Raw genomic sequence first — 26,820 nt, forward strand, 5'->3', positions numbered from 1 at the left:
TGTTCAGGTTGTCTGACAGTGTAATTACAGCGGGGAATGGAATTTATAAATGGCTTTGCCATTGCGTCGAGGGCTGGGGGAGACTTGACAACCACAGGAGGAAGAGGTAGTGGACCAGGATTTGGGAACGTGTTTCAGTCCTGTACGAGGTTGTTCGGAGTGCTCTGAGGTCATTGCTTAGGTTTTCATTTTACCTCTTCCTGCTTTCGTCGCGGTTCTGTGTTCCTAACACTTAGGCCAGGGCCCTAATAAATGCTGATTTCGTATGAGGCATTTAATAAATGCTGGGCTAATGAATAGATGGTGTTGGCAAGCCGGGTGTGAAGCTGGACAGGGAAATCTCTTCTCACACTTTATTTGGACAATGTTCCCAAGGTGTTGCCACAGACCTTGCCATGGCTGTGACCTTGAGCAAGGTAGAAATGATAGGGAACTCCCTCCCCCGATATTTCCGTCATATTTTGCACTAGTACTGTCTTTCAGCGCACAGCCTGGTAATGTGGCGTACAGGACTTGCAGTTTAAAGTTTGTTTCTCAACAAACAAACTTTTTTTAAAGTTTGGTTTACTGGCAGAGTGGCTGCTTAACCTCTGATGTCTTAATTTTCCCCTCTGTCGAATGGCACTAGCCATAGCACGTGTTCTATATCTTCATTCAGAAAAGCTAACATTTAAAGATTTGGGGGATGCGTGTGTTATTTGCATATACACAGAGTTACTGTCTGGAATGAGTCCCAAGTCTAAATACGAAACTCATTTATATTCATACGTGTTATCCTCATAGCTTGATGGTAACTTCACACGCACTGTGTCTCTGTTTTCATGGAAGTCTTTCACATGAGGTCAGCTGTGGAATTTGTCCCCTTATCACGTCACTCTGCCCCAAAAGCATCGGGTTCTAGAGCACTTTGGAATTTGTGGGTTAGAAATGCTCCCTCTCTACCTCCTTCAGGACTGTTGTTATTAGACATTCTCATTGGTTGTGTGTAAAACAATTCTACTCTTAGGGTTATACTACTATTATTATGACTGTTATGATTTTGATCTTTTTAACTGCTGTAAATTACAGATGGACCAGCACGGGCTGGCATCACTGAATATAGATGCCACTCCTGGCTTTTGATCCGCCGAAACTTCAGGAAGCTTATTCTGTAGCATGATCGGGAACCACCCTTTGTAGGAGAAAAAAGAGAGGTTTTAGGTCCACCCCTCTCAATGGACTTTTATGACATGAGGACTCTCTCTATTTCTGGAAAAAGACATCATGACTGTAGACAGATGCTTGTTTCCTGCCCACCAGTTCCCAAATAACCAACTCAGAGACTTATATTAATTATAAATGTTTCGATGGTGGCTCAGGTTTCTTACTAGCAAGTTCTACATATAACTTAACCCATTTCTAATTATCTGTATGTTGCCACATGCCCCGTGGCTTACTGGCAATGCTCTGGCATCTTACTCCTCTGAAGGCTGCTGGTGTCTCCCCAACTCTGCCTTCTTTCTCCCTGTCTCTTTGCTTGGATTTCCAACCTCACACTATAATTTGCCCTGCCATAGGCCAAAGAAACTTCTTTACTAACCAATGATAATAAAACATATTTACAGTATACAGAGGGGCATCCCACATCATATGACCACAACAGCTCTTATAAAGGAAAACATTTAATTTTGGAGTGGAGGCTCCCTTACAGGTTCAGAGGTTTAGTCCATTACTATCATGGTGGGAAGCAAGGCAGCAGGCAGGCAGACATGGTGCTGGAGAAGGAGCTGAGAGTTCTACATCTTGACTCACAGGCAACAAACAGGAAGTGATCTGTCTCACTGGCCATGGCTTGAACATATATGAGAGCTCAAAGCCAGGCTCCACGTGACGTACTTCCTCCAACAAGGCCACATCTCCCTGTGGCCTCCCTTTAAGGAGCGTTTTCTTTCAAAACACCACAAGGGCCGACTGTTGGAGTGATGGAAGCACTAGACCTAGGTGATGTGCCCAGCACGTCCAACTTTCTCACATACATTGTAGAGACAGCTAATTAAGGTAGGTCTTCCTGGTTCTAAACCAGGTAGCTGCTAGCACCGATACGCCCCTGACCAGCACAGAGATGGAGCTGCACATACTGAAAACTTATAGTATGACCCCCTGGAAGGTTCTAGTACCTGGTCTCCCAGATCCAGCTTTAAACTTCCAGGATTAAGGAATGCAAAGGGAAACTTTACAGCTTCCATAACAGCTAGGATGTTTCTTTTACCACACTCTCTCTTTTTAATGCCTTCCTAGCTAAGTTCTTTCCCTGTCTGGTTCCCCCTTCCCCACAACACACACTCTTTTCTTATTTTAACCTGATCGAATCCTGAGTTTTTTAGTATTTTTCTTCTATGTTAAGCTCTTAAGAATGAGTTCCCTGCCCCCCATCTCCGCTCACTACCAAACAACAAGTCTTAAGTGCTGGGAACTGTGGGCACAAGAGCAAGTTGAAAAGGAAGTATTTCGGGCTGATGTTTACATAATGGCCCTTTATTCGTATGAGGGACCCCACCTACTCGCCACACAGAGACTCTTGCTTTCTGGGTAAGGTTTGCCTGGGCTGTGAATGTCAGGAAACAGCATGGGTGTTTTTTCTTCTCCTGATTCTGATGTGTTATCTAGCTTTCTAGAAGCCATGTGCCAATGTAGTGACTGCCACTTGGTGCTTGGGAGTGTAGCCCACTTCCAGAGATTGCCATGTGTGTGCTGGGTTGGGCTATTTGCCATAGGCATCACACCTATGTGAAATTTTATATTCTGGGAGGAATAAATTGTCAGCTTTATTCTGAAGAAGCCAATGAAAAACAAACTGGTTTTTAAACTCATGCATTGAAACCCAAATTTTAAAAGTTTGATATGACTTCCCTGCTTTTCTCCCCCCCCCCCCCCCCGAGTTGGTGTTCTCCAAGATTAAGGAGCAAGGGTCGCGAGCATTTTGAGTTGTGAGGAAAGGTCGCGAGGGGTTCCTTTCTCCCACCTTGAATTCCTCCTTTCTCCCACCTTGAATTCCTCCCTCTCCTCTGTGCTCTGAGGTCTCCTGCTTGGTACTTGTGGCCATCACTGTATCCTGCTGATGCTCCCAGGGCTTCTATGACATGCTCACAGACTTCGCAGCCAGTTAGAGCTTCCTCACAGCAAGTTTGTGACTAAGAGTGTTTAATGTCTCCAAGTCCCTTCTCTGTGAAGTAGATTCTCACTATCTACGCCTATGGCTGCTTTTAAAAGTAATTAAGACAATATTTGTGAAAGCCTGACACATGGTGGGAACCTGAGAAGTCTTTGTCCTTTTTTTTAAATCTTTCTTTGGTTACGTAAGTCCTTGGCCAACCCCATCACAGGAGGGGGCACTCCCCTTCACAAATGTCAGTGATTTGTGCCCTGACAACACAATTAAATTATTCAGTGGCTACCCTGAACCCCAGGTATGTCTGAAGACTCTGACTTTAATCCTGTTGCACAGCGAAGATGAATGTCACATCTCTACAGAGTTAATAGTTTTTAAAGCTTTATTTATAATGTAAACCTTGGGAGCCCTCCTTAGAGAAAGGGACCCTTGGAGGGGGTCTGTATTATTAGTTGAGACATTCTGTTGAAAGTGGAGTGGCAGCTTATTGTTTGATCTGCAGTCAGTAGGAGCATGGAAAGTTGTAAGCATTAAGCTTTCCATTCAGTTGCTTATTTGTGTCTTCCACATTGATAGAGCCGAGCAGCCACACGGGGCTGCTCCAGTCACTGTTAGATACCAGCATGAACATAGATGTTTCTCACTTTGCAGAAGGTTCCAGTCTACAGCCATTAGGTAGATGGTTCCGTAGAGGAAACAGTGGGAGTTTCTCAAAGAAGCCCTTGTTCAGATAACCCACAGAACCAATCCTCCCCATTCCTAGCTTTATCGGGATTCTCTTGACGAGATGTGGGGATGGAAGGGAACATAAACATCAGGGGACCCTTTCAAATGAATTCCAGCCCCTAATCAGTTCTTCCCAGTTGGTTAAGCCAGGTGACAAACCCAATTCCCCTGTGCTGACAGCCATGATAATCAGGCACCTTCTTTGTTCATTATGCTGTCTTTAACCCCAGCATTCTTATGCAGCCCCGCATTTAGTGATCGCTCACTGTGACTGCACACTAATGAAGAAATAAAACACACTCTCCGAGACGCATTCTTCTAGCCAAAGTGAGACTGCTCCAGTGGCTTGTAAAATCAGGTTTTTGTTCACCTGGGGGACAATTAGACCAGGTAAAGACAAGTCGCACCAACTAATTCAGAAGAAGACACCTAGAAGTTTGTACTGTCACCGCCACTGGGAAAAATGTGGAAAATTAATAATAATACACTTTGGTTTTGGAGGACTTTTGAGGGAACCTCTGGTTACCCTAAAGTGAGTAGATATGGCTCCAACAGACTGAGATGTAACAATCTGAATAATTAAGAAGTGTCTCATACCTGTTTCAAAGAAGGGAGCCTAGTGTTAAATGCTGATACTAGTATTTATTATTATTATTATTATTATTATTATTATTATTATTATTATTTCTCTTCTTTTCCCACTTCTGGGGATTGAACCCTGCCTGGGCCATGCATATGCTAAACATGAGCTCTCCAGTTGAGCCAGCCAGCCAGCTCTTTTTAGAAATAGAATTTTCTTAAATTATGTGGACTAGCCTCAGACTCATGATCCCTTTACTTGATACCCCCATCTTCAATAATTCAAGATCATAGGTGAATTGCCGCCATACCCAGCCATAGCAGTGTCTACTCTACACATCACGTGCAAGACATGAGAGCCATGTAGGCATTGGTGGGGCAGGTGTCAGGCCTGGAATTCTGCATTTCTGACAAGTTCACAGGTAACCCCACGGGACAGGTGGGTGCATCAGTGATTCCTGGGGTCTGAGTTCTCTGTCTGAAGGGCAGGAGCTCAGGGATTCTCTTTAATGTGTGTGGCTCTCATTTCAGCTTGTGGGACCTGGAAGGGCGCTTCAAGGATCCAGAACATTTGCCCTGAATGGAAATCAATTCGTTCATTTGTCTTTTTCTGAAAAAAACACCCAACCCAGCTGGAGGCCGTACAACCACTAGAGGCCTCACTCTATGCATGGTTTTGGCTTTGGCTTTTGTGGTCCTTTCAGATTCCCTGGAAATTGATGTCAGAGAGTGGAAATGTTAAATATTTCTCGCGCATTCCCTCACAGGTCCGCCCCATCAGAGGAGAAGGCACTGTGGTTTGCAGGTAATATTGTCTGTAGACAGAGACCCAAGAAAGCAGTGGACCTCAGGATTGAATTTAAGTTCATGCCCTCCCCAGCAGGATATATAATTTTTTTTGAGGCCCAGTGTCTTATAGCCCAGGCTGGCATTGAACTCTTCCTCTGTTGCCTGAGGATGACCTTGAATTCTTTCTTGATCCTCTACCTCCCACTTGCTGAGATGATAGCATGCCACACTCTGGAATGGCTATTTATTATTATTATTCTTATTAATAAAAGGCACATCTTATAACTAAGCTACCTAGTAACCTCTTCTCCCCTTGAATTTCCCTTTCCCTTCTGGAATGTAGTCTGGCTTTCTTCAATGCTGGGAAGGGCTGGGAAGGATCCCATGCAAGAACAGGAAGTCCTTTATGACCTTAGTGCTTAGCTGGTGTTCAGAGATTATAGTGAGGCGCTGAGCCAATATTATGTTTAAGGTAACTCTGCAACTTCTGATACACTTCAAAATATGTGAGCAACTACCTTACAGAGGGAGTCGTTAGTTTTGGGTATACACCCCCCCCCCCAATAAGCCCAACAACTGTTATTTTGCTACTTTGCCTAGCCCTGTTTGAAGAGTCCATTTCTGTGGCCTTTGGTTGAAAATTCATTCTTGTGCTTCTGTGTGTGCCACTTGTTTGGTAAAATTTATCAGTGTCGGAGATCATGGGCATTCTGCAGATGAGAGACTAGACTTTGCATTGCCAACCTGAATGGCCTCTCTGTTTGCATCTCCGAGTAAATGGCCTTCAGTATCTCCATCAGCTGTCCAAACAGACTGATTGACTTATACTTCGTGTCTTAAATATTCCCAGCACCGCAGCTTTTAAGACAATTTACACTGGAAAAAAAGCTTAAGGCTACATGAGCAGAAATTTACCTAGATCTAGGCTGAAGGGTCCTGATTTGAGAAAGCTTTCTGAAGGTTGAGGGTATCAAGAACTTGAACCGACCAAGTGAGCTCCAAGCAAGGGATGAATGGTACCGGCTTGTCTTCCTGCTCGCCTCCTCTAATTGAATTTAGCGTGCTGCTGTATTTCCTCGAGAAAGTTTTAGAAACCACCATTTCAGTTCTATTACTCAAAGCCCTCCCGTCTAATGCTGGCTGGCAGTTATCAACATAATGAAGCATAATGAAATGATGAGCAGTCTTCAGTGGAAACCCAGCGTCGGTCCCACTGGTGCCGTGTGACTGTGTTGTTAAAATCTGAATGCAAATTAAAATAACATCGTCCTTACTCGCTTCCAAGGTCAGAAGGAAACCTTTTTTTCCCTTCTTTTTTTTTTTTTCTTTCTGAAAAGTGGCCTATTTTGGAGAATGTTATCAATTTTCAAACAAGCTCTTGAAGGTGCCCCCAGATGCTCAGTTCAATTATTCCCCCACCCCGAAAGATTTATATATTTAGCAGTCTGGCTTAGGGATTTGGGGAGGTGTGTCTAAAGTAAGGCTTTGATGTCTAAACCGTAGAATAAAAGTCACCCTTCAGTTTCAAGTTTAGTACATCTTGTGTCCCCCTTCCCCCCCATCTGTATTTCTTTTTACTTTGGAGCTGCAAATAGCTAATATTGTAATGATGGGGAGCGGCCACTGTGTGAAAGTGGCCCAACTGTTAATGGCAGTTTCAGGAGGCCCATTGGGTAATCTTTAACTTTTTCTGTCCTCTGTGCATCAATCCCTTTTGTATGAAAACTCTTGAATTTTAAGATTTCCAGGGGGAATTTCTTCATCTCATATATCAGACTCATAGTATAATGATATAAGTTGTTGATCAGATGGATATCCAATTGAAACACTGCTCGCCGTGACGGTTGTGGTTTAGTTCAGAATGTATCCTCCCACTGCTTTTCCTCGCTCTGGCAATCTGGGCAAATGTGGCAAAGCAACATTGTGATGATCGATACAACTGTCCTCCTGTTCCATCTGTAGGCCACTTGCTCTAAAGCCCAAGGTCCCGGTTTCTTCCCCAGTAGCTGCCTCTTGGCGCTGTGAAGACGGAGCAAGTGAAGGGTTCTTCCATGAAGACAATTAGGGTTGAGGTAGTTGAGAGGGAGGCACGGGGAAGATGGCTCAGTGGCTAAGGCACTTGCCACTCGAGCTCTGAGGACCTGCGTTCTTTCTTCGAACCATATTTAAAAAGCCAGGGGTATGCCAGGCTGTGGTGGCGCATGCCTTGAATCCCAGCACTCGGGAGTCAGAGGCAGGCAGATCTCTGTGAGTTCGAGGCCAGCCTGTTCTACAGCGCTAGTTTCAGGGCAGGCTCCAAAACCACAGAGAAACCTTGTCTCAAAAAACCAAAAAAGAAAAAAAGCCAGAGGTCATGGCAGTGCATTTTGGAGGAGCTTAAAGGCTTATCTCTGCTCTTCACTGGCCAAGCTATCCAGCCTAGCCTCATCCGCGAGCCTTAGGCCACCCTCCAAATCAGGGCGCCTAACCGTCAAGGAGCTCTGCCTGAGGTTGACCTGACCTCGCACAAGGACTGAATGTTAGGTACTAGACAGGCTTCGGGCTGACTGTGCGCTGACTAGTTATTTGAAGACTTTGAAAGTGTCAGGCTATTCCATAAGATCGCTTACCACCGTATCACCGTATCGCCTCTTCCTCTCTGACCTCCTTTTCCATTGCGCAGGAACAAACACCATACTGCACACTCCAGGAGGAAATGCCTAGGTGGGAGGAGCGTTAATCTTTGCTCCCGCGAAAGGCTCGGATAATCTGCCGTTGCCATTTAGCCAGGTTATTACAGTTTTTCTACCGCCATGAATAATTAAGAGTGGCTTGCCGTCAAGCAAGCCTCATCATTTCTGGATGGCATCCCTGACACTCCCCACTGAAGCCATACAGCGGTTACGCACAGCATGCTTCTTTGAAACGGGGTCAATTATGCATTTTTCTGAGCTCCCCTGGGGTGTGAACCAAGGATCTTCTTTGCTACCAGCAGTGTGATTTTTCTCTTTTCCTGTACGGCTCCGCCTGCTACCTAGGGCCCAGGAAAGATGAGCTGAGGACAGAGCTCCATCTAGGAGATGGAACTGCTCTGCTTGCCCCCTCCTGTGATCTTCCACGAGGGAAGGAGCTTTTACCAGAAACTCCTAAGTACCCTGTGGTGTAGAGGTAGACAGCACACAGAGGGCAGAACAGTGAAGCCTAGAGCCCTGTCAGAAAAGTAATGCCAGCTAGCCATCTGCTTGAAGGGCACTGGACTTGGAGAAGTTGAACTCTGGGGTAAGCTGAGAGAATTAGAAGTGTTCCGATTTGTTCAAAAAAGGAATTCATAGCTAAGTGTCATTGTTTTCTGTCTCTTTGAGGTACTGAGGGGATCGATTTGCTTTGGGGTATGAATCTCTGATAAAGCTAGAACCAGCTTGCTCTGTTAATTTGGTTGAATTGCTTAGCTTGCCTGCCTCCCTCCCTTCCTCCTTCCTTCTTTTGTTCTCTCTCTCTCTGTGTGTGTGTGTGTGTGTGTGTGTGAGAGAGAGAGAGAGAGAGAGAGAGAGAGAGAGAGAGAGGAGGTCAAAGGTCAGCATGGGTATCTTCTGTCACTCTCCATGTTACTCTTTGCCACAAGGTGTCACTAAACCCAGAGTTCAGCATTCTGACTGGGCTGGATGACCAACGAGCCACTAGGTGACCCAATTTTTTCTACCTATAGCACTGTGTTACAGACAGGTATCACCACACCAGTCTTTTGTGTGGATGCTGAGGCTCCGAACTCAGGTCTCCGAAATCAGCACATTGTCACCTGAGCCATCTCCCCAGCCTGCTTAGCTTCTGTTCATACCGATTTTTGGTTATCCAATTGTCCTGATGCCTTTCTTAAAAAATTTTATTTGGGTGTTAGATTTAAGATAAAGTATGGAAAGATATTGCAAGAAACATACACCCATGCACAGCTCTGCTAATTCCTGAAGGAAATGGCAGTCAGACTTTCCTTGGTCCTGTCTATTTCCAGCACTCGTGTATACCTGAGAGTCTACAAAGTGCTTAACTATATACTCTAGTCATCTCATATAACAAAACAAAATATTTAGCCAATATTCCTGGAGAGGAGAGGGGCCAAATAGAAACAAGAGAAAGGCCTTGGCGGAATCCCAGCGTTGCCCTCTCTGAGAAGCTGAAACTGCTTCATGACAGCAACAAGTGATGGATGTGTCCAAGTGGTTTAGTCTTGAAATCGTGGACAGCTCTGCCTTGGCGTTTGTATTGTTCAAGCACATAAACCGCTGTGATAAAAGGTTCTGCCCCATTCATAAATCTCTGAAGCGGTATCCCTGGATAACAGTCTTTATGTAAACTAACCCAGCTGCCAGGGTCAAGAGAAAGCCATTAGTGGTGGCCACATATACAGCTATCATGGGGAAAAGTAGAGGCTTCATTTCAAAGTCCAAACCTTTACACCCCCCAACTGTTTATTCTGCCTTACAACCTGTCTTTCAGCCTGAGAGAGATTAACAACAAAAGCTTATCTGAAGGGTTGAAGGGCTTTCCAGCTAAGACAGTGAAGTATTATTGACAGCCCAAAGTTCCACATGCTCCTTGCAGCCTTAAGAGATGGAACTGGAGCCCCAAGGTGCCTCTTCCTCAGAAGATAATGTCTTGGAACTGGTCGCCTTGGCGTTTCATCGGGTGACAGTTGTGCTCAAAGAAATTGATCATGTTAGGAGTTACATTTTCTACCCAGGCTCCTGGGAAGTTCCTTGCTACTTCCAGAATTAATTTCATGGCTCAAGCCTTGAATTTTAAGATGGTAATTAGGAATCAGTTAAGTATTAAAAATCTGTCATGAGTCTGGATGCCGTGGTGCCCACAGGAGCCCTGGTACTGTGACATTCCTGTCAACTGACGGACTCCTTGTTATGGTTACAAGCTAGAACTTCCTTTTCTAATATTTTAATATAAAGTTGCCCCTAATTTATTTATTTATTTTCCTGTCAGCCTTTGTGATACCAGGCTATGGCAATGTTGTGCCTGACAAGGCCCTTGCACTATCCAGATAAAGGAGCCCCCCACTTACTTGGCAGTTTTGTATTAGACTGTTAAATACACCAGTGTGCAGTGTATAATGGGACTATAAAGAATAAACCGTGGACTGTGGAGAAAGCTGAGTAGGTAAAATACTTGTCTGTAGGTTCAATTCCCCAACCCCCCCCTTTTTTTCCTGGTTTATTGTTTTGTTTTGTTTTCATTCCAATATGGCGGCATGCTCTTGTAATCCCAGCCCTGTGGCTCAGTGGCCAGCCAAGCTAACCTTCTTGCTTAAATCCAGGCAAAAGAAAGGATCTTATCTAAAATTCAGAGTGGACAGCAGGAGAGGAAATGCTCCACGGTTTGCTCTGGCTTCCACATGCGCCAACATGCACGCCCCTCCACATACGTGAATATACCCCCAAATAGTAATAAACTGAGAACTAAGAATGGAAACTAATATTCTCACAGGAAGGAAATAAAAAGGTTATGTGATGGGTGCCTCGGGGTCTGTAATCCCTTTGATTCCAGTTGTCAGAAGAAATTGAATTTTCGGGTTTGCGTGGAACTTTGCACCACGTCTGTATGTGCCCTTTAAACTTGCATCCAAATGGAATCATCATAGCTGAAGTGTTAATATCTTCCTTAAGAATTAAGTCTGTTTCCAGTTCATAGGGGTTGGGTGGAGTGCACTAGATGTTGTATTGTGGCCTCTGCTTCCCATGGAATGAATTCACATGACGGTTGTACCTTACCCTGGACACGTTAAGGACCAGGTTCATGATGAACTGGTGGGTTTACATCATGTGTATATTTGTGTATATACAGGACGCATGCATGGTAGTGTCGTGCCAGAGTAGACCAGAAAGGAACTGGAGTCACAGGCAGTTGGGAGCCACCTGATGTGTGCTGGAAACTAAACCCAGGTCTTCCGCATGAGAAGTACCCACTCTTAACCTCTGAGTCATCTCCATTGTATCTGCTGCCCTTCCCCAGAGGAGAGGACACACACTTAGCAAAGGAGGAAGAAAATCTCTTTTGTGATATAACATGGTATTTTATGATACAACAGGATATGCTGTGATAACCCTTTGTATCTGCTATAATTTGGCTATAATTTCTTCGGGGCCTCTTACTGTCAAACCCTCATCAACTGGATGTGAGCTGACATTCCACAGGAAAACAGTAATTACCCGTGGTAACACCTCTCGCTAGTACCTGCTAGGTGATGTGAAAAGCATTTCACACCGCCGAAGGAAGTGATGTTCATTTAACTTCTCCACAGTGACGAGAAGTGCGGTGCCCATCTTCGGCAGAGCAGTGGGAAGTCATATTTCAGGCATTTCGTTCCATCCTCAGACAACGCATGGGGTGCGACTTCGACTTTAGAAACTGGTGTTGTTCTTGACCTCCTAGTTTGGAGCTTCCTATATTGACTTGTGTTGAGCTTAATGTCTAGAGAATTATGAGGGTACCCGTATTTACTATGCCATGGCAGAATCCTGACAAAAACAATGTATGGAAGTGGGGGGAAGATTTACTGTGGCTCATGGTTAAGGGGGTACAGGTCCATCAGGGTTGCAAGTCACAGGATTGGATCTTGGGGGTTGCAGCAGGAATAGGAGTTACATTGTTGCAGATGCCTGGAAGCAGGGGGCACAGTCAGGCTACAACTCAAAGCCTTTGCTCTGATGTCCTTTGTCCAGCAAGACTTTACCCATTTAAATGTTCCCCACACCTTCCCAAGTCACCAGCTGAAGACTTAAGTGTGCAAGTGTGTAAGTCTGTGGTGGTTCCACAGCACCAGAGACCCTCTTCTTCCTGGGAAGAAGCATCTAATTCAACAGTTCTCAACCTGTGGATCTTGACCCCTTGCGGTTGCCTAAGGCCACCGGAAAACATGGATATTTACAACACGATTTATAGATAGCAGTAGCAAAATTATAGCTATGACGTAGCAACCAAAATAATTTTATATATGATTGGGGGGGATCACCGCAACATGAGGAGCTGCATTATGAAGGTTAAAAGCCACTGCTAATTCCTCTAGGAATGATTGAGAAGCTATGGCCAATGACAACCTGTCTCGTTTTGCCAAGTTTTCTTGGGTACAGCTATACCCGATGGTGGAGATACTTGCTGTGGCTGCCGGGTGGTTGTCGCCAAGAGCATATGGCCCATAAAGGCTAAAATATTTACAACGCGGCTCTGCAATAAAACGTTCTCACAAAGAAAGAATGCTGACCCTGCTCGATTCATAAATTAAAGGTTCCTGCGTTTGCCTTTTGTTTCTGGTACTGTAGTTATTATCTGTGCCACTAAATTAAATCAAAAACAAGAAGGGCGTTCGAAATGTAAAACCTTGCAAAGAGTCTCACACGCCCGCCCCGTTCTTGGGGTGCAGAGACAGAATGTCGAGCCTGTCTGTGAATGCCATGGGGAGATTTGCAAACTCGATTCAAAATGAAACTGAGCAGTGTCTCTTCCCTTACGAGCACTTCAGCATTTGATTATTTCATATTTAAAAATGGCTTAATTTGGTGATAAAAATAAAGTTAGTTGGGGGGAGGGGAGCTCTATTAAAATTCTATTAAAGGCAAATGTGAGGCTTCCTTTAGAAACGTTAGAATCCATTTCTTCCAGAGAGATTTTCACTAGCTTGATAAATTATCACAGGAGAACAAAGCAGAAGAGAAAGTGGAGCCTTCAGCTCTGACTTGACAAAGCTTTAATTGACAGACCCCATTTTAAACTCCCAGGCGCTGTGGTTAGTCATGGAGTCCGTAGGAACAGGTCAGAGAGGAGTGGGTGCTTGCCCTGTAAATCCAATGCACACATACTTCATGTTTAGATTCCCTTAGCTGGTTTCCTCTACAAACCCTCTTCCTAGCAAGGCATCGACCACAGGTGCATTACCAAGGTGTTTTTTCCCCCCTCTCCTTTCCACCCAGCAGATGACAGAATGAGACACTCAAATATTTGTTAAATAAACAAGCACTCCACAGCCCCTCCAGCATTGGTAACCATTGATACTGGATACACAGCCTTCCCCAGCTTTCCCAGCCTGGTTAGTCTGTGGGAATGAGTTAATGCGAATGAACCTTCCGGGAGAAACTGAGCGGTGCATCCTTAACTTAAGGAAGCCCGTTTTCATCTGTGTGTTACAAGTTACACTCAAGGACTTTGCTGTCCATCCATCTACTCGCTCATCAAACATTGATTGAGCTTTCTCTGAACTAGATATTAGGAAATAATGGTAGACAGGGAAAATAATGAGAACATTCATCCCCTGGAGGATGACTTAGACAGAGGTGATAGATGGGGACAGATGTTCAGTGGCTCTGTCTGGTTAGTAAGAAACTGCCAGGCGTCGTAAGCGAACAGAGCCACGGAAACAAGGAACTGAAGCAGGCATGGTACCCCTCTTGCTGCCAGCCCTGTATTCAGACTAATAGTGATAGGTGTTCGAAGACGCTTTGCTCCTCACAGTGATCCTTGGTGATCAATGTGTGCCCAGTAAGAGTGGTACAGGCGAAAGGAGTAGGAAATTTGATCGCGTTCTGCAATAGCTTTTATTGATATAAAAGTCATGTAGTCCTCACTGTGTATACATCTGGGATTGGCTCTAGGACCTTCAGGGAAATTCAAGGATGATTTCCTTACATCTAACATGATATGAACAACACCATTTTCCCAGGTACTTTAAATATTCATCGGGGCACTTTTAACTAATACAGTATAATGCTGTCTACTGCTGTCTGCATAGTTACACGTACTGTATTCTTTTGGAATAATGAAAAACAAACAAGACAGCTAGCAGGCTGCTTAAGTTCACGAGAACACACTCTTTCTTGAATACTTACAACCGGTTGGTTGGACCTCTGAAAGTGGACTGCGTGGGTCTAGCGAGCCCTACTGCACTTAAATTGGAGACTTCACTTGCAGATGGGCTTAATCTCTGACTGGGAAGGAGGGGTGGTCACTGCTAGATACTCAGGTACAAAACTTATGAGAGAATGGGGCGTGATTATATACGGCCTGTTTATCGGCTGAGAGTTCATGTTTCCCAACACGCCTGGTTTCTCTGAGCCGTCCCTGCAAAGAGTCAGAGCGCTGATGATACATCTAACCAGAGACCTAGGTGATGATACATCTAACCAGAGACCTAGGTGATGATACATCTAACCAGAGACCTAGGTGGTGTTACATCTAACCAGAGACCTAGGTGATGTTACATCTAACCAGAGACCTAGGTGATGTTACATCTAACCAGAGACCTAGGTGATGATACATCTAACCAGAGACCTAGGTGATGATACATCTAACCAGAGACCTAGGTGTGTTACATCTAACCAGAGACCTAGGTGATGATACATCTAACCAGAGACCTAGGTGATGATACATCTAACCAGAGACCTAGGTGATGTTACATCTAACCAGAGACCTAGGTGATGATACATCTAACCAGAGACCTAGGTGATGATACATCTAACCAGAGACCTAGGTGTGTTACATCTAACCAGAGACCTAGGTGATGATACATCTAACCAGAGACCTAGGTGATGATACATCTAACCAGAGACCTAGGTGATGATACATCTAACCAGAGACCTAGGTGATGATACATCTAACCAGAGACCTAGGTGATGATACATCTAACCAGAGACCTAGGTGATGATACATCTAACCAGAGACCTAGGTGATGATACATCTAACCAGAGACCTAGGTGATGATACATCTAACCAGAGACCTAGGTGATGATACATCTAACCAGAGACCTAGGTGATGATACATCTAACCAGAGACCTAGGTGTGTTACATCTAACCAGAGACCTAGGTGGTGTTACATCTAACCAGAGACCTAGGTGGTGTTACATCTAACCAGAGACCTAGGTGTGTTACATCTAACCAGAGACCTAGGTGGTGATACATCTAACCAGAGACCTAGGTGATGTTACATCTAACCAGAGACCTAGGTGGTGATACATCTAACCAGAGACCTAGGTGTGTTACATCTAACCAGAGACCTAGGTGATGATACATCTAACCAGAGACCTAGGTGGTGTTACATCTAACCAGAGACCTAGGTGTGTTACATCTAACCAGAGACCTAGGTGGTGATACATCTAACCAGAGACCTAGGTGATGTTACATCTAACCAGAGACCTAGGTGGTGATACATCTAACCAGAGACCTAAGTGGTGTTACATCTAACCAGAGACCTAGGTGGTGTTACATCTAACCAGAGACCTAGGTGATGTTACATCTAACCAGAGACCTAGGTGATGTTACATCTAACCAGAGACCTAGATCGGCTTTGGCTGTCTTCAGGTCCACCAATTTTCTTTTCTTCATTGTCTTGAGAAGAGAATTTTTTCCCCTGAGGAAGCCGTGGCCCTTCGCTAGACAGGAGGAACACACCCATTACATGTTTTTCATCTTTTAATTGGCCAGAGTTATTAAAAGAAACCCCAAGGCCACAGACGAGACACAGCCATCATTACGATTTCAGCTGGTAAAGCACGCGTGCTCTTGCGGTTCCTCCGTGGACCAGTGCGCTAATCATACCGGGCAGGGATTTCCATGTTTCGCTTCCCCCTTTATCACGTGACCATCATTGTCCAAGTTGTGCCCTGCTACAGTGTTCTCATCATGTTCTAAGACAGCAAAACATGACGCACAGGCCGTGTGGTTCTTTAGACCGTTCCTGGAGGCGACATTGAGTTTAAACCTTGTTCTTACTCCTGCAGCATTTACCAAGGAGGCTGTTGGGGACCAGAGCCTGTTTTCATACACACCCCCCCTGAAGTCTTGCTGCATCTTGTATGGCTTTCCACACGGCAGTGCCACAGCTCCGGCTCCAGTGACCATTTAGTTTTCTGCTCCATTTCTTCACTGTTTAGACACCGCCGTGCCCCGTCCTCCATACTAATTGCTGACTTTTGCCTCTGCAGTGCTTGGCTTCATTGTGTCTCATTTTCCCATGTGAAAGTGGACGGGGAGCCTCGGGAAGGAGGTTAATGGATTTCAGAGTCACTCTTGGTCAGCCCTGGAAGCCACAGGAAAGTAAGAAACAGTGGCTGACCCGCTTCATAAACCAGACTCTAGCCAGCTCCACCTGCAGCCTGATGAGGGCTTTTACCGTGGTGACCACAAGTCACAGACTTTGAAGAGTAGAAAATGCACGCTCCTACTTCAAGCCAACGTTCTGCCCAGTGGAGCAGAGCTAACCTCACATTCTAGGGTACGGTACACTGAGACTTCAGTAAGCTCTGTTATGAATGATATTGTGTAGCCTGCACTATTACCTGTCTTCCTTCTGCATCTCAGTCCCCCCATCATTAGTATTTAGTATTGAAAATTAATACCATATTTGGCTCTTAAAAGTCTTATTTTTGCCAGGCATGGTAGCATACATATGCCTTTATTTAATCTCAGCACTTGGGAGGCAGAGGCATGAGAATCTTTGGGTTCGAGGCCAGCCTGGTCTACAAAACAAGTTCCAGGATAGCCAAAGACACATAGAGAAAGTCTGATATTTCAGTAACTCCGTCCATTCTGAAGCCATATGCTCATCCTCAGTCTCGTCTATCTGCTGTGTCAGGAGCATACATTCAGTCTTGAAACCTAAATAAGAGGACCTTTCTAATTTTGTTTCTGGGGAGTGTATGAAGTAGGCTTAGCTTTAACACAGCTTTTACAATAGTTTTGTTAAGGTTCCTCCGCCTTAAGATTTGAAAGTTGGGGGAGTGGATCTTACAGCTGAGAGAGGCCTCAGGTAATTAGTCTCGGGGGATGCAGTGAGAAGCTGCTTAGATTTTTTGAAATAACATCCTCAATTAAGCTGTAAGAGAGAGAAGGAAGGGAGATTTCCCACACAGAACACTTCCACCAAATCCACCGGCCCCATTCATCACCACAAGTCAAGTGACAAATATTGAATGTGACTCTATGCCCATAGGCAACCTGCCTCACTTCTGTCTCCATCACCGCTTTGGACCAGACTCAGGGTTCCATTGTAGCTGATGGGGAAAAGCATCAAATCCATGCAGGCCTCCAGTAAATATTCCTTCCCGAGACAAGAGCAGAATTACCTTCAATGCAGTTATTTACCCCCCCCCCAAACATGTGTGTATATACACATAAATACATACATGTGTATACACATGTACGTGTGGAGAAAGAATGGGTGTTCCATGAAAACTCAGTTTGGCTCTTTGCCTTGCTTCTGTTATTGTTTTGCTTTTTGTTTGTTTGCTTGCTTTCGTTTGGTTATTTTACGATAAAGACTGCTTTTAAATGTTTGAAACCGAGTTAGACCAAGAAAGCCCCTCCTGATGGGGGTCGCATACCTTTAATCCCAGCACTTGGGATGCAGAAGCAAGTGGATATCTGTAAATTCGAGGCTAGCCTGGTCTGCAGAGTGAGTTCCAGGACAGCCAGGGTTGTTAATAGAGAGAAAGCAAAAGTCACTCTTTCAGCTCTCAGTTTCAGACTTCTGCTTGGCAGCAGTTAGGACATAGCCTCTTGGCTAAGGGTTGATAGTCTTATCTTCTATTGTTTTCTACCCATGAGGCTTTGCCAACCAGTCCATCTAGGATGGCAGTCATCACCGTCCGTTCACATTTCAGAAACTTTTTGATGTCAGTGGGAATGGATGTGATTTTAGATAGCCGGCTGCAGCTCTACTCTATGGAGGAGTGAGAAGCAGGGATGTGGTGGACATGGACAGCCCGGGACTAGCTCTGAGATCTCTTCCCCATCTTTGCGGTCCTGTTAGACCAGTTCCTGCTAATGACCCACCAGTGGTTACACTTTCACTTGAATCTGCGCCTGCAGACTCCGATCTCTGTAGCTCGATCGTTTAATTTGCTATTGGTGATGTGTTCCACTGAGCAATCAGAACACATCTTCAAAAGCCGACTAATTTTTCCAGTCCCCCACAGCCCCGGGAATTGGAATCCCATTTGTGGAGCCGAATTTCAGAAGGTAAGATGGGGACCAGATAACGTATGCTGCCTCCCTGCCAACTGAGAGCAGGCTTGGGCTTCGAGCCCGCTCGCTGTGGAGTGGTTTCATGTCTCTAAGTGGCATGTTTATTTGCACTGGAAGTAGGATGACATCAACACGCACAACTTCTAGTGCATTGTTCTTTTGAAGGTTTCTTTTGGTTAGCTCTCTTTGCCTTTTGCTCGCTTTGCCAAGTGGACCTTACTTCGGCAGAGAGAATAATAGAAACTCTGAAGGAGTCCAACAGGGTCTCAGTTCTTGGGGTGACGGTCTGTTTCTCTCTCCTCAGGCCCACCATCTGCTCCCCTCAACTTGATTTCCAATGTCAACGAGACGTCGGTGAACTTGGAATGGAGCAGTCCTCAGAACACAGGGGGCCGTCAAGACATTTCTTACAATGTGGTCTGCAAGAAGTGTGGAGCCGGTGACCCCAGCAAGTGCCGGCCCTGTGGGAGCGGAGTGCACTACACGCCACAGCAGAACGGCCTCAAGACGACTAGAGTCTCCATCACTGACCTCTTAGCGCACACCAATTACACCTTTGAGATCTGGGCAGTGAACGGAGTATCTAAGTACAACCCCAGCCCGGACCAGTCAGTGTCTGTCACTGTGACAACCAACCAAGCAGGTAGGAATACTTCCTATTAAGTCGTGGGTGCGATAATCACAAATTGTATCACTGTGCTGAAAATCGAAACAAAGCCTGTTATAAACCCAGAAGTTGTGTTAAAATAAAGAAGATTTGGAGGAGGACAGTTATCAGTTTAGCAAATACTGTATTGCTTCAGACAGCAGCTGCATACTGTGCCTTATGCTGGGCAGCAGAAATAAAATGAAGAATCAGACAGCACAATTGAAAGACAATGACACATTAGTAAACCAAGTCACGTGGGTGCATTTCATACTTGATTTACTTCTTTTGTTTTTTAAGACTTAAGCATTTATGTGTTAGTGTATGTGCATGTGTGTATGCAGACAGAGGAGCCTCTGAACATGAAAGCACCAAGAGGCCAGAAGAGCCTACTGTCCTCCAATACACTCCGGCATTTCCTTTGAGGCAGAGTCTGCTCTAAACTCAGGGCTTGTGTTTTCTAGACCATGCTGGAAGCCAGCAAACCCTGGTAATCTTTTTGTCTCTGTCTCATTCTAGTAATGCTAAAAGTGTATGCTAGATGTCTGATTTGTTGCATGCTTACTGGTATCTGAACTCTGGTCCTCGTGATTGTTTAGCAAGCACTCTTAAATACAGTCACCTCTTCCCAGCACTCTCTGTGTTTGCTACTTAAGCCCCAAATCCATAATCTGTAGATGGGCAGCATTTACAGGTTATATGAGGTCCTAAAATTGATTTTTAGTAATGTGGGGTGTTATCCCGGTGTCTGTTGAATTATCCAACAAAAGCATTGGCAGCTGTAGTTTGGATCTTGTTCTTAAATGTAAAAGACTGTAAATAACACACAGGGCTTCATATTAGAACCAACTGTGTAAGCCTTACTTCTGTAGTTAACAAAACTTGCCTTAAGAAGCATGCTGGTCCTGTGTGGTAGACATACCTACATAATCCCAGGATTTAGGAAATTGAGGAAGATGGGTAGTTCAGGGTCAGCCTGGGCTATCTATGGCCTTTGTCAAACTCCAAAGAGGATGCATGCTAATTCTGTAGACCTTTGCCTAATTGGATCTGAGTGATCTGAGCCCCAGGAGGTAGCTAGCCCACCCCATTTCTTCTATAGCATACATCAATTAGAGCTGACTAGAAAACACTGTTCCTGAAGTGTTTGCATTCATTGCAACTCTGTCCCAATCTGAATATTTAGACAAACGTGAGTGTCAGGGTCCACATGTGGAGACCAGAGATCAGCTTCAGGAATGGGGCTCTTTTTCGGCCTTGGAAACCAAGCAGGGCATTTAGGTCAGGCTTTCCTGTAGGCAGTTTTACCTGGTGAGCTACCTTACTGGCCAGGTTCCCTGTTATTTTTGAAGAATTCCAGAGGAAAAGGGGGAAACTGGCTTATTTTGTAAGATTTTTATGGTGGAAAGAACGACCAGAAAAATATTGTAATTGCCCTCAGTCCTGTTGTCGCGTATTTCACTTTTCGGTATTTCAGGAGGTGACCTCCATCGTTAAGTAAAACATGCACATTAATTGATCCAGTAATGAAAGATATAATTCAAAGCCATTTTTTTTTTTACATTTTACTCCAAATTTCCTAGAATATATTATTTTTTTTTTTAAAAAAAGTACTGGGAAAGATTTTTTTACCATGAAAAGTCTTAAACTGTTCAAGAATCAACAGTCTCTTTACTTATAGTTATGATCCATGAATGTGAACTGGCAGGCTTTTATCTTTTTTTATATGTATGTTCACATGTATGCAGATGCATGTGTCTAGTTGTACATTCATGTGTGTACAAATGTATGGTAGAGATTAGAGGACAACTTTGTCACCCTAAGGTACAATCTCATTTGATTTACTATTATTGTTGTTGTTGTTGTTGTTGTTGTTGTTGTTATTATTATTATTATTATTATTATTATTATTATTATTATTAGTGAGGCAGGGTATCTCACTGGCCTGGAACTGGCCGTATATGTTATGTTTGTTGTCCGGTGAGTACAAAGGATCCACTCATCTCCACCTCCCCCATTATAAGAATCTGCCACCAAGCTTGCCTGTTCTTTTCTAGGCTTGCACTTTACTGACTGAGCTATGACCCCAGCCCCTGGACTTTGCCTTTTAAGTTTGTACTTTTAGATCATCTATGATGTTTGACATTTCATTTTTCTAGAAAGACTAGAATGATGTTAGAGTTTTAGAAGTATCACCAGAGTAATAGCAAGGAATGTTTGTGGTGTGTGTGTGTGTGTGTGTGCGAGTGTGCGCGTGCGTGTACACACACGTGCATGTTTAATACAGTGGACATATCACAGCCCCTTGCTGTACAACATTGGTACCTTTGTATAACAAGCAGCCAACCTGTGCAGAGTGCTCTCCACACTTAGAAGAATCTGGTTATGACCGGTCAGTCTTTCAATTCACTCCTTCCTGATCCTCACCCACCCACAGTGCTGGGGATTGGATCCAGGCCTTGTGCACACTAACAACCCCTCTTCCACAGGGCCACACCCTCAGTCCCTCTCTTTCATTTCACCTTTTCCATGATCCTCACACAAACACGAGCATTGTGTTCTTAACCAATTTACCACCAGGACTGGACCTTTCAAGGCCACATCTGTGCAGGGTCAAGTTTGAAGTCATTCTCTGGCAGAGAGGGCAGCCCTGGGGAGATGGGCTGAGGATAGTGTCTACCTCCACAGGGTTTAGGGAGAGACTTCCATGATTCTTCATCTACTTAAGGGCTCCAGCCAAAACATTATGTCAGCCCTTGCTATGCCAAAAGGCCCAAGAGCACAGGGAAGACATTCTGAAAATCTTCCACACGAGTAACACGTGCAACAACTTTATTAGAAAGGAAGGAAAGAGTCAAAACTCTTGTGAAAAATGTTGTTGTAATTATTTTAGATCTAGCAGAAAAGTGGACAGGTAATTCCTCTGGAACAATGAGGTGTCTTTTTTCCCTGTCATGTTGAGCAATCCTGCAGGGAGGCTTGCTTAATAGGACAAAATTCCATCTCTTTATTTTAATTTTCATGGAGGTGGAAGCTGGGAAGCTGTTCAAAATTAAAAATAAATCTTTCAATAAGGAGACCTCCTATGAGGTCGACCAGAAAGTGGTTTTGCTCAGTAGAGAATTACGTGTGTGTGCAGGGCTGCCTCTGAGTTCCACCACACTTTGAAATTCCCTGATTCACACTCACTGGGTAGTTTGTCTCTGCTTAACAAACCCTTTCTTCATAATGGTGAGAACTAATAATGGAGGCGGAATGCCTGGGTGAAGGCAGCAGTCCTCAGCTCTGTCAAATCTCCCCTAAGCATATTTACATATGCACAATTATATTCTAATTGCATTTGGTTCCATCATTCCATTAAATTAGATTCCTTAAGGACCTTTATAGGTAATGATGGCTTATTCTATAAGGAATATGGGGAATTAACAGATATTAGCAGTTAGTACCCAGAGTCCTCACAATCGTTCTGTACCTTTGTTGTGTTTTCATGGTTTGTTGTTGTTGTTGTTTTGTGTTGTTTTCCTCATAAGTAACATGATTTTTTTTTTTAAAGGAAGTACTAGATAACAAGGAGAAACTCTTAATTTAGACAGTCACCTTTCCTTAAGATTATTAGGAAATCAGTAGTATTCATGGATTCAGCTGGGCCTATTCCCATTGTGAAAAAAAAAGGTGAGAGGTTTGGATTTCGAGGGGCTTTGATGGAAGGCAGTGTGAGTGGGCTGTGTCCTCCCAAGAATGTGTGAACCATTTGAACCCAGATTGAGTAACAGCCTTTCCTCCCCTCCCAACACCCCCCCCCCTTCAAAAACAATTGACACAAAGGACAAAGGAAAGGGGTGTCTGGCACCTGATTATTGATAAGTTGATTGATGGGTGCCAGCTTTGTGACTGAGGCAAAGGGCTTAATGGAGTGACACCGGTCATCACCCAGTAGGCTGGCTGAGGGCTGATGGGTCCTGCAGGAAGGAAGCCCTGTTGAGGCTGAAGGGTGAGCCTTCTGCATGTGGTGTGAATGTTCTGCTGGGGTACCCGCGCTCTCCAAATGCTGAAGGAGATGTCTGGCTTGTTGAAGGTGGTGGGGGTGAGGTGGAGGTGGGGGGGGGATCACATTAAATAAAGCCGGCGCGGGGAAGCTTCTCCCAGACTTCCTGTTCTTCGGGGCAGGCAAAGGGAGTAAACTGAGGCTTTTGTCTTCCATCCTGTGGCCGCTGTTCTGCCTTTTGTTTGGGAAATTGTCTTGGTGTTTATGAAAAGTGGATATGCAAACCGCTGAGTGATTTGTTTTCTTGAAGGCTCTCTCTCAGTTTACTTTGACTTAAGTGGACCATCTCAGGCAAATGAATACAGGGTGTGTTCCTAAGAGAGAAATGCTGTGTAAATGAAGCAAGGTTTTCTGCCTAAGGAGCGGAATTGTGAGTTTTCCTTAGAATGCTGTGGGAGCGGCCAGCGTTAATGTTGTTGTTATTTACTGTGCTTTCCCAGACCTCCTCAGGCTCGGTTTGTCAGCTCCGAGACTACTGAAAAGGAAAGGTACTTGTTTGCCTTAAGTCATTATGAATCTGACCCTTGTGAGGAGTTTTCTCTACTAACACTGAATTGCATCCACTGACTGCAGTATCATTTTTTTAAAGAGTATCTTGTTTGTTTGTTTTATTGATTGATTGATTGATTGATTTTTCTAGGTAGGGTTTCTCTGTGTAGCCCTGGGCTGTCCTGGAACTTAGACCAGGCTGCCCTTGAACTCACAGGCCTGTCTCTGCCTCCCAAGTGCTGGGATTAAAGGTGTGTGCCACTACCGCCTAGCTATTTGTTTGTTTAAGTATGACATATCACCACATATATGTGGGTGAGTGTGCACGTGATGGCACATGTGTGGAGGTCCTTCCATCATGATATGGATGGCTATAACCCCTTTTACCTGCTAAGCCATCTCACCAGCCCCAATGTACATTTTGGGTTTTTATTTGCTTGTAACAGGGTGGGAAAGATCTGGCCACCCCTTTTCTGCCAGCAATGGCATCTCAAGGACAAACATATATACTACTCAGTCCAGAAACATTCAGATATTCTGTAGATTGTGTGATTATCTAAACCTGCCGGTCTCGGCCCTTTCTATGGGCTCCTATTAATTTGAATGTAGTTGAAAGCCAAGACTTTGGGGTCTGGACTCTCAAGGATAGCATTCAGAAGTGGGAGTTGAGAGCGATTCCAAGGTGGGAAGCAATTCTGAAGGGTTTCAAGCATAATTATCATCATAATTTTGCCACCGCGGTGTGAGTTTACAGTAATGTCCATCTCCTAAGGATTCATTGCCAGGTGGCATTGTTGTGCCCTGTAGTAGTAGTGCATGGACCAGGGACCCTGTTTCCCTGGTGGAACTGCTGTGGGCTGAGGATATAATTTAGTCTGTGCTGTTCTCAGGCAGTTTTGAGCCTGCAGGTGTCTCTCTGAAGACCTTGCTCAGGGTCTCCGCCGTCACATAACCGGTAGTGCTTGTTAGACTGGCATTGTTCTTTAGGATTGCACGGTTAAGGGAACTGCTAGAAGAACGCCACACCACCGTCCTACCGAATGTAGCAGTAGGTATTCAACATGCTTGTTGACCTAACTTTTATTTACAGTAAAAACAAGTGGGTTAACTCTGTCTAGCACTAATACAGTCAATAAACTCAAAATAATGGGAAAAGAAAAGAAAATAATTAAGTACAAGAGGCACACTGTCTGTTATTACTCAACTGGTAAGTTCCCATTCTCTCTTTCTCTGCCATCTTTTAATTAGACACATTATGTTATTTGAGTGGGATAATGGTGAACAGTGGGAATTCTCATCCCCACTGGGTATAATTGCTACCTGTCTTCTAGATAGCAGAAGGAAGCTTCAGGGGAGTGGTGGGAGAAGGAAAAGACTCTTGGGGCAATTGAGTGAGGTGATGTGCCCCAGGCACACAGGAGCCAGGCTTTCTGAGGTCTGAAGCCAAGATGGGCTTTGTGTGTTTAAGGGATGGAAGCAGGGCTCAGTAAAATTAAAAAACCAAAAAAAAAAAAACCCAAAACAAAACAGAGTTTGGGACCGGAATGGTTGTTCTTAGTTTTGCTGTGTCACATTGTGACAAGGTTAAAGGGAATACTATTGTCAGACAAGGAGACCATTGCAGTAGTGTGCTCAAGGCAAAAAAAGGAGCAGGAGAATTTGGCTTACTACAAAAGGTGCCGAAAGGCAAGGTCATAGCTCAGTATGAATATGGCCACTGCTCAAGTGTGAGAGGCAGAGGCCATGCTGGAGTCAGCCAGAAGGAGGCTGTGAGATCAAAGGACCAGCAGAAGGTACATTCCCATTGCTTTTAAGAATTATGGTGAAATTCAATGTTCAAATGAAGTGGCTCAGGACCAAGGTTTTCTTTAAGTTTGCAAAAGAAGAAAAAACAAATTAGTGATACTTGAAAAGCACAGATGTTAGCTGTTTCCAGTATCCTACTTCCCCTACCCTCGAACAACCTGTAAAGAATGACATTCGTATTTCTAAAGGGTCAAAGACAATCAAAAGATGAGGAATAGTTAGCTGTCATTCAGACTTGTAGGATTCAGATTCTGGCATCTATGAATAAAGTTTTATTGGAACACAAAGCCAGTCATTTTTTTTTCACATGTTGTGTAGGAGGGCTTTCTGACTGCTGAAGCATGGCTGGGTAGCTGGCAGAGCGAATGGCCGGCAGCGAAAATGCAATTAGCTCTCCGGCTTTACATTTATTTTTTTTGCACTGGTCTATGCTCTCGCATACTACATCAAGAAAGGGGAGTAGTCAGAACGGAGGGTAAGATGTTGAAATGGCCATGCCACTGTGGGAAACTGTGCTTCAGGGGAAGGATGTGGTGGCTTAGCACTCCAGTTAATCCATATGAAACAGTTTGCATTTGGCAAGACATGCTATTTGTAAGATGTTTTGATTGTGTTAAAAAAAATTAACCAAAGTAATTACGATTTCAAACATGCCTTTGCTTCCTTCCACCGCAAATCTTTCCCCTGCTGATAATCAGATTGAAATGTGTAGGAATGTGCTTCTCACAATGTTGGTGTGCATGGATTCTCTTCAACTTTTAAAATTGTTTTAAATATTTTTATTTTATTATTGTGTGTGCACGTGCATGCATGATATGTATGTGTGGGTCTCTCTCGTCATGTTGATGTGCACGGGTTCTCTTCAGCTTTTGAAATTATTTAAATTTTGTTGTTGTTGTTATTATTATTATTATTATTATTATTATTATTTGTGTGTGTATGTGTGGGCATATATGCCATGGTCAAAGGACAACTTTGTGGCGTCAGTGTTTTCTTCTAGCTGTATATGAGTTCCAGGTATCGAATCCCAGTCTTGGCCAGCAAGTGTCTTTCCTCTCTGAGCCATTGTGAGGGTTCCTGGTTCTCCTTAAAGTCTACATCCTTACCACTGCCTCATAGATAATCACACATTCTGGTTGTTAGGGTTATCCTCTCACTGAGATGATTTCCTGTTTGCTTTGATCTCCAGGAAATCGTGTTGTTTTTCCTTTACCCCTGCAAAAGTTGAGTGGAAAACAAACAACAGAATTAGCGAGATCTCCCAAGGAACTCCGGTGGTGAAGAAATCCCACTGAGTCCATGCTGTCTGCGCATCCTGCATCCTTCCTTGTTGCAGCTTAATGTTAGGAGTGCAAAAATGGTGACTACTTGAGAGACCTTTGCTTGCTTGGATAATTATAAGCTTGACCAAGCATACAATGGGCTTCAGAGAAGCCAGGTTGTGGTTTTCTCATTAACAGCTCTGCTGCAACCACAGACCCCTGGTTTAGTTCATAGTCCTTATGAAATGTGTTTTTGAAAAACACACAGTGCAATTTTTTTTTTTAAAGAAAAAATTTCTTGGTTCAAACTTAATACCAAAAACAATTTTATTTCCA

At 44.2% G+C, this 26,820-nt stretch overlaps 1 protein-coding gene across 1 annotated transcript in view; it reads left to right on the top strand.

The window, feature by feature from the left end:
- The window catches only part of Epha4 (EPH receptor A4), a 141,133-nt gene that overhangs the window by 69,062 nt on the left and 45,251 nt on the right, over positions 1-26,820 (top strand). Inside the window, exon 5 of the mRNA XM_038339013.1 lies at positions 18,541-18,879. Coding sequence (XP_038194941.1) covers positions 18,541-18,879 — 339 coding nt within the window. The remainder of the gene's footprint in view (positions 1-18,540; positions 18,880-26,820) is intronic.

The sequence above is a fragment of the Arvicola amphibius genome, chromosome 8 (assembly GCF_903992535.2).
Source record: "Arvicola amphibius chromosome 8, mArvAmp1.2, whole genome shotgun sequence".
Lineage (NCBI taxonomy): Eukaryota > Metazoa > Chordata > Mammalia > Rodentia > Cricetidae > Arvicola > Arvicola amphibius.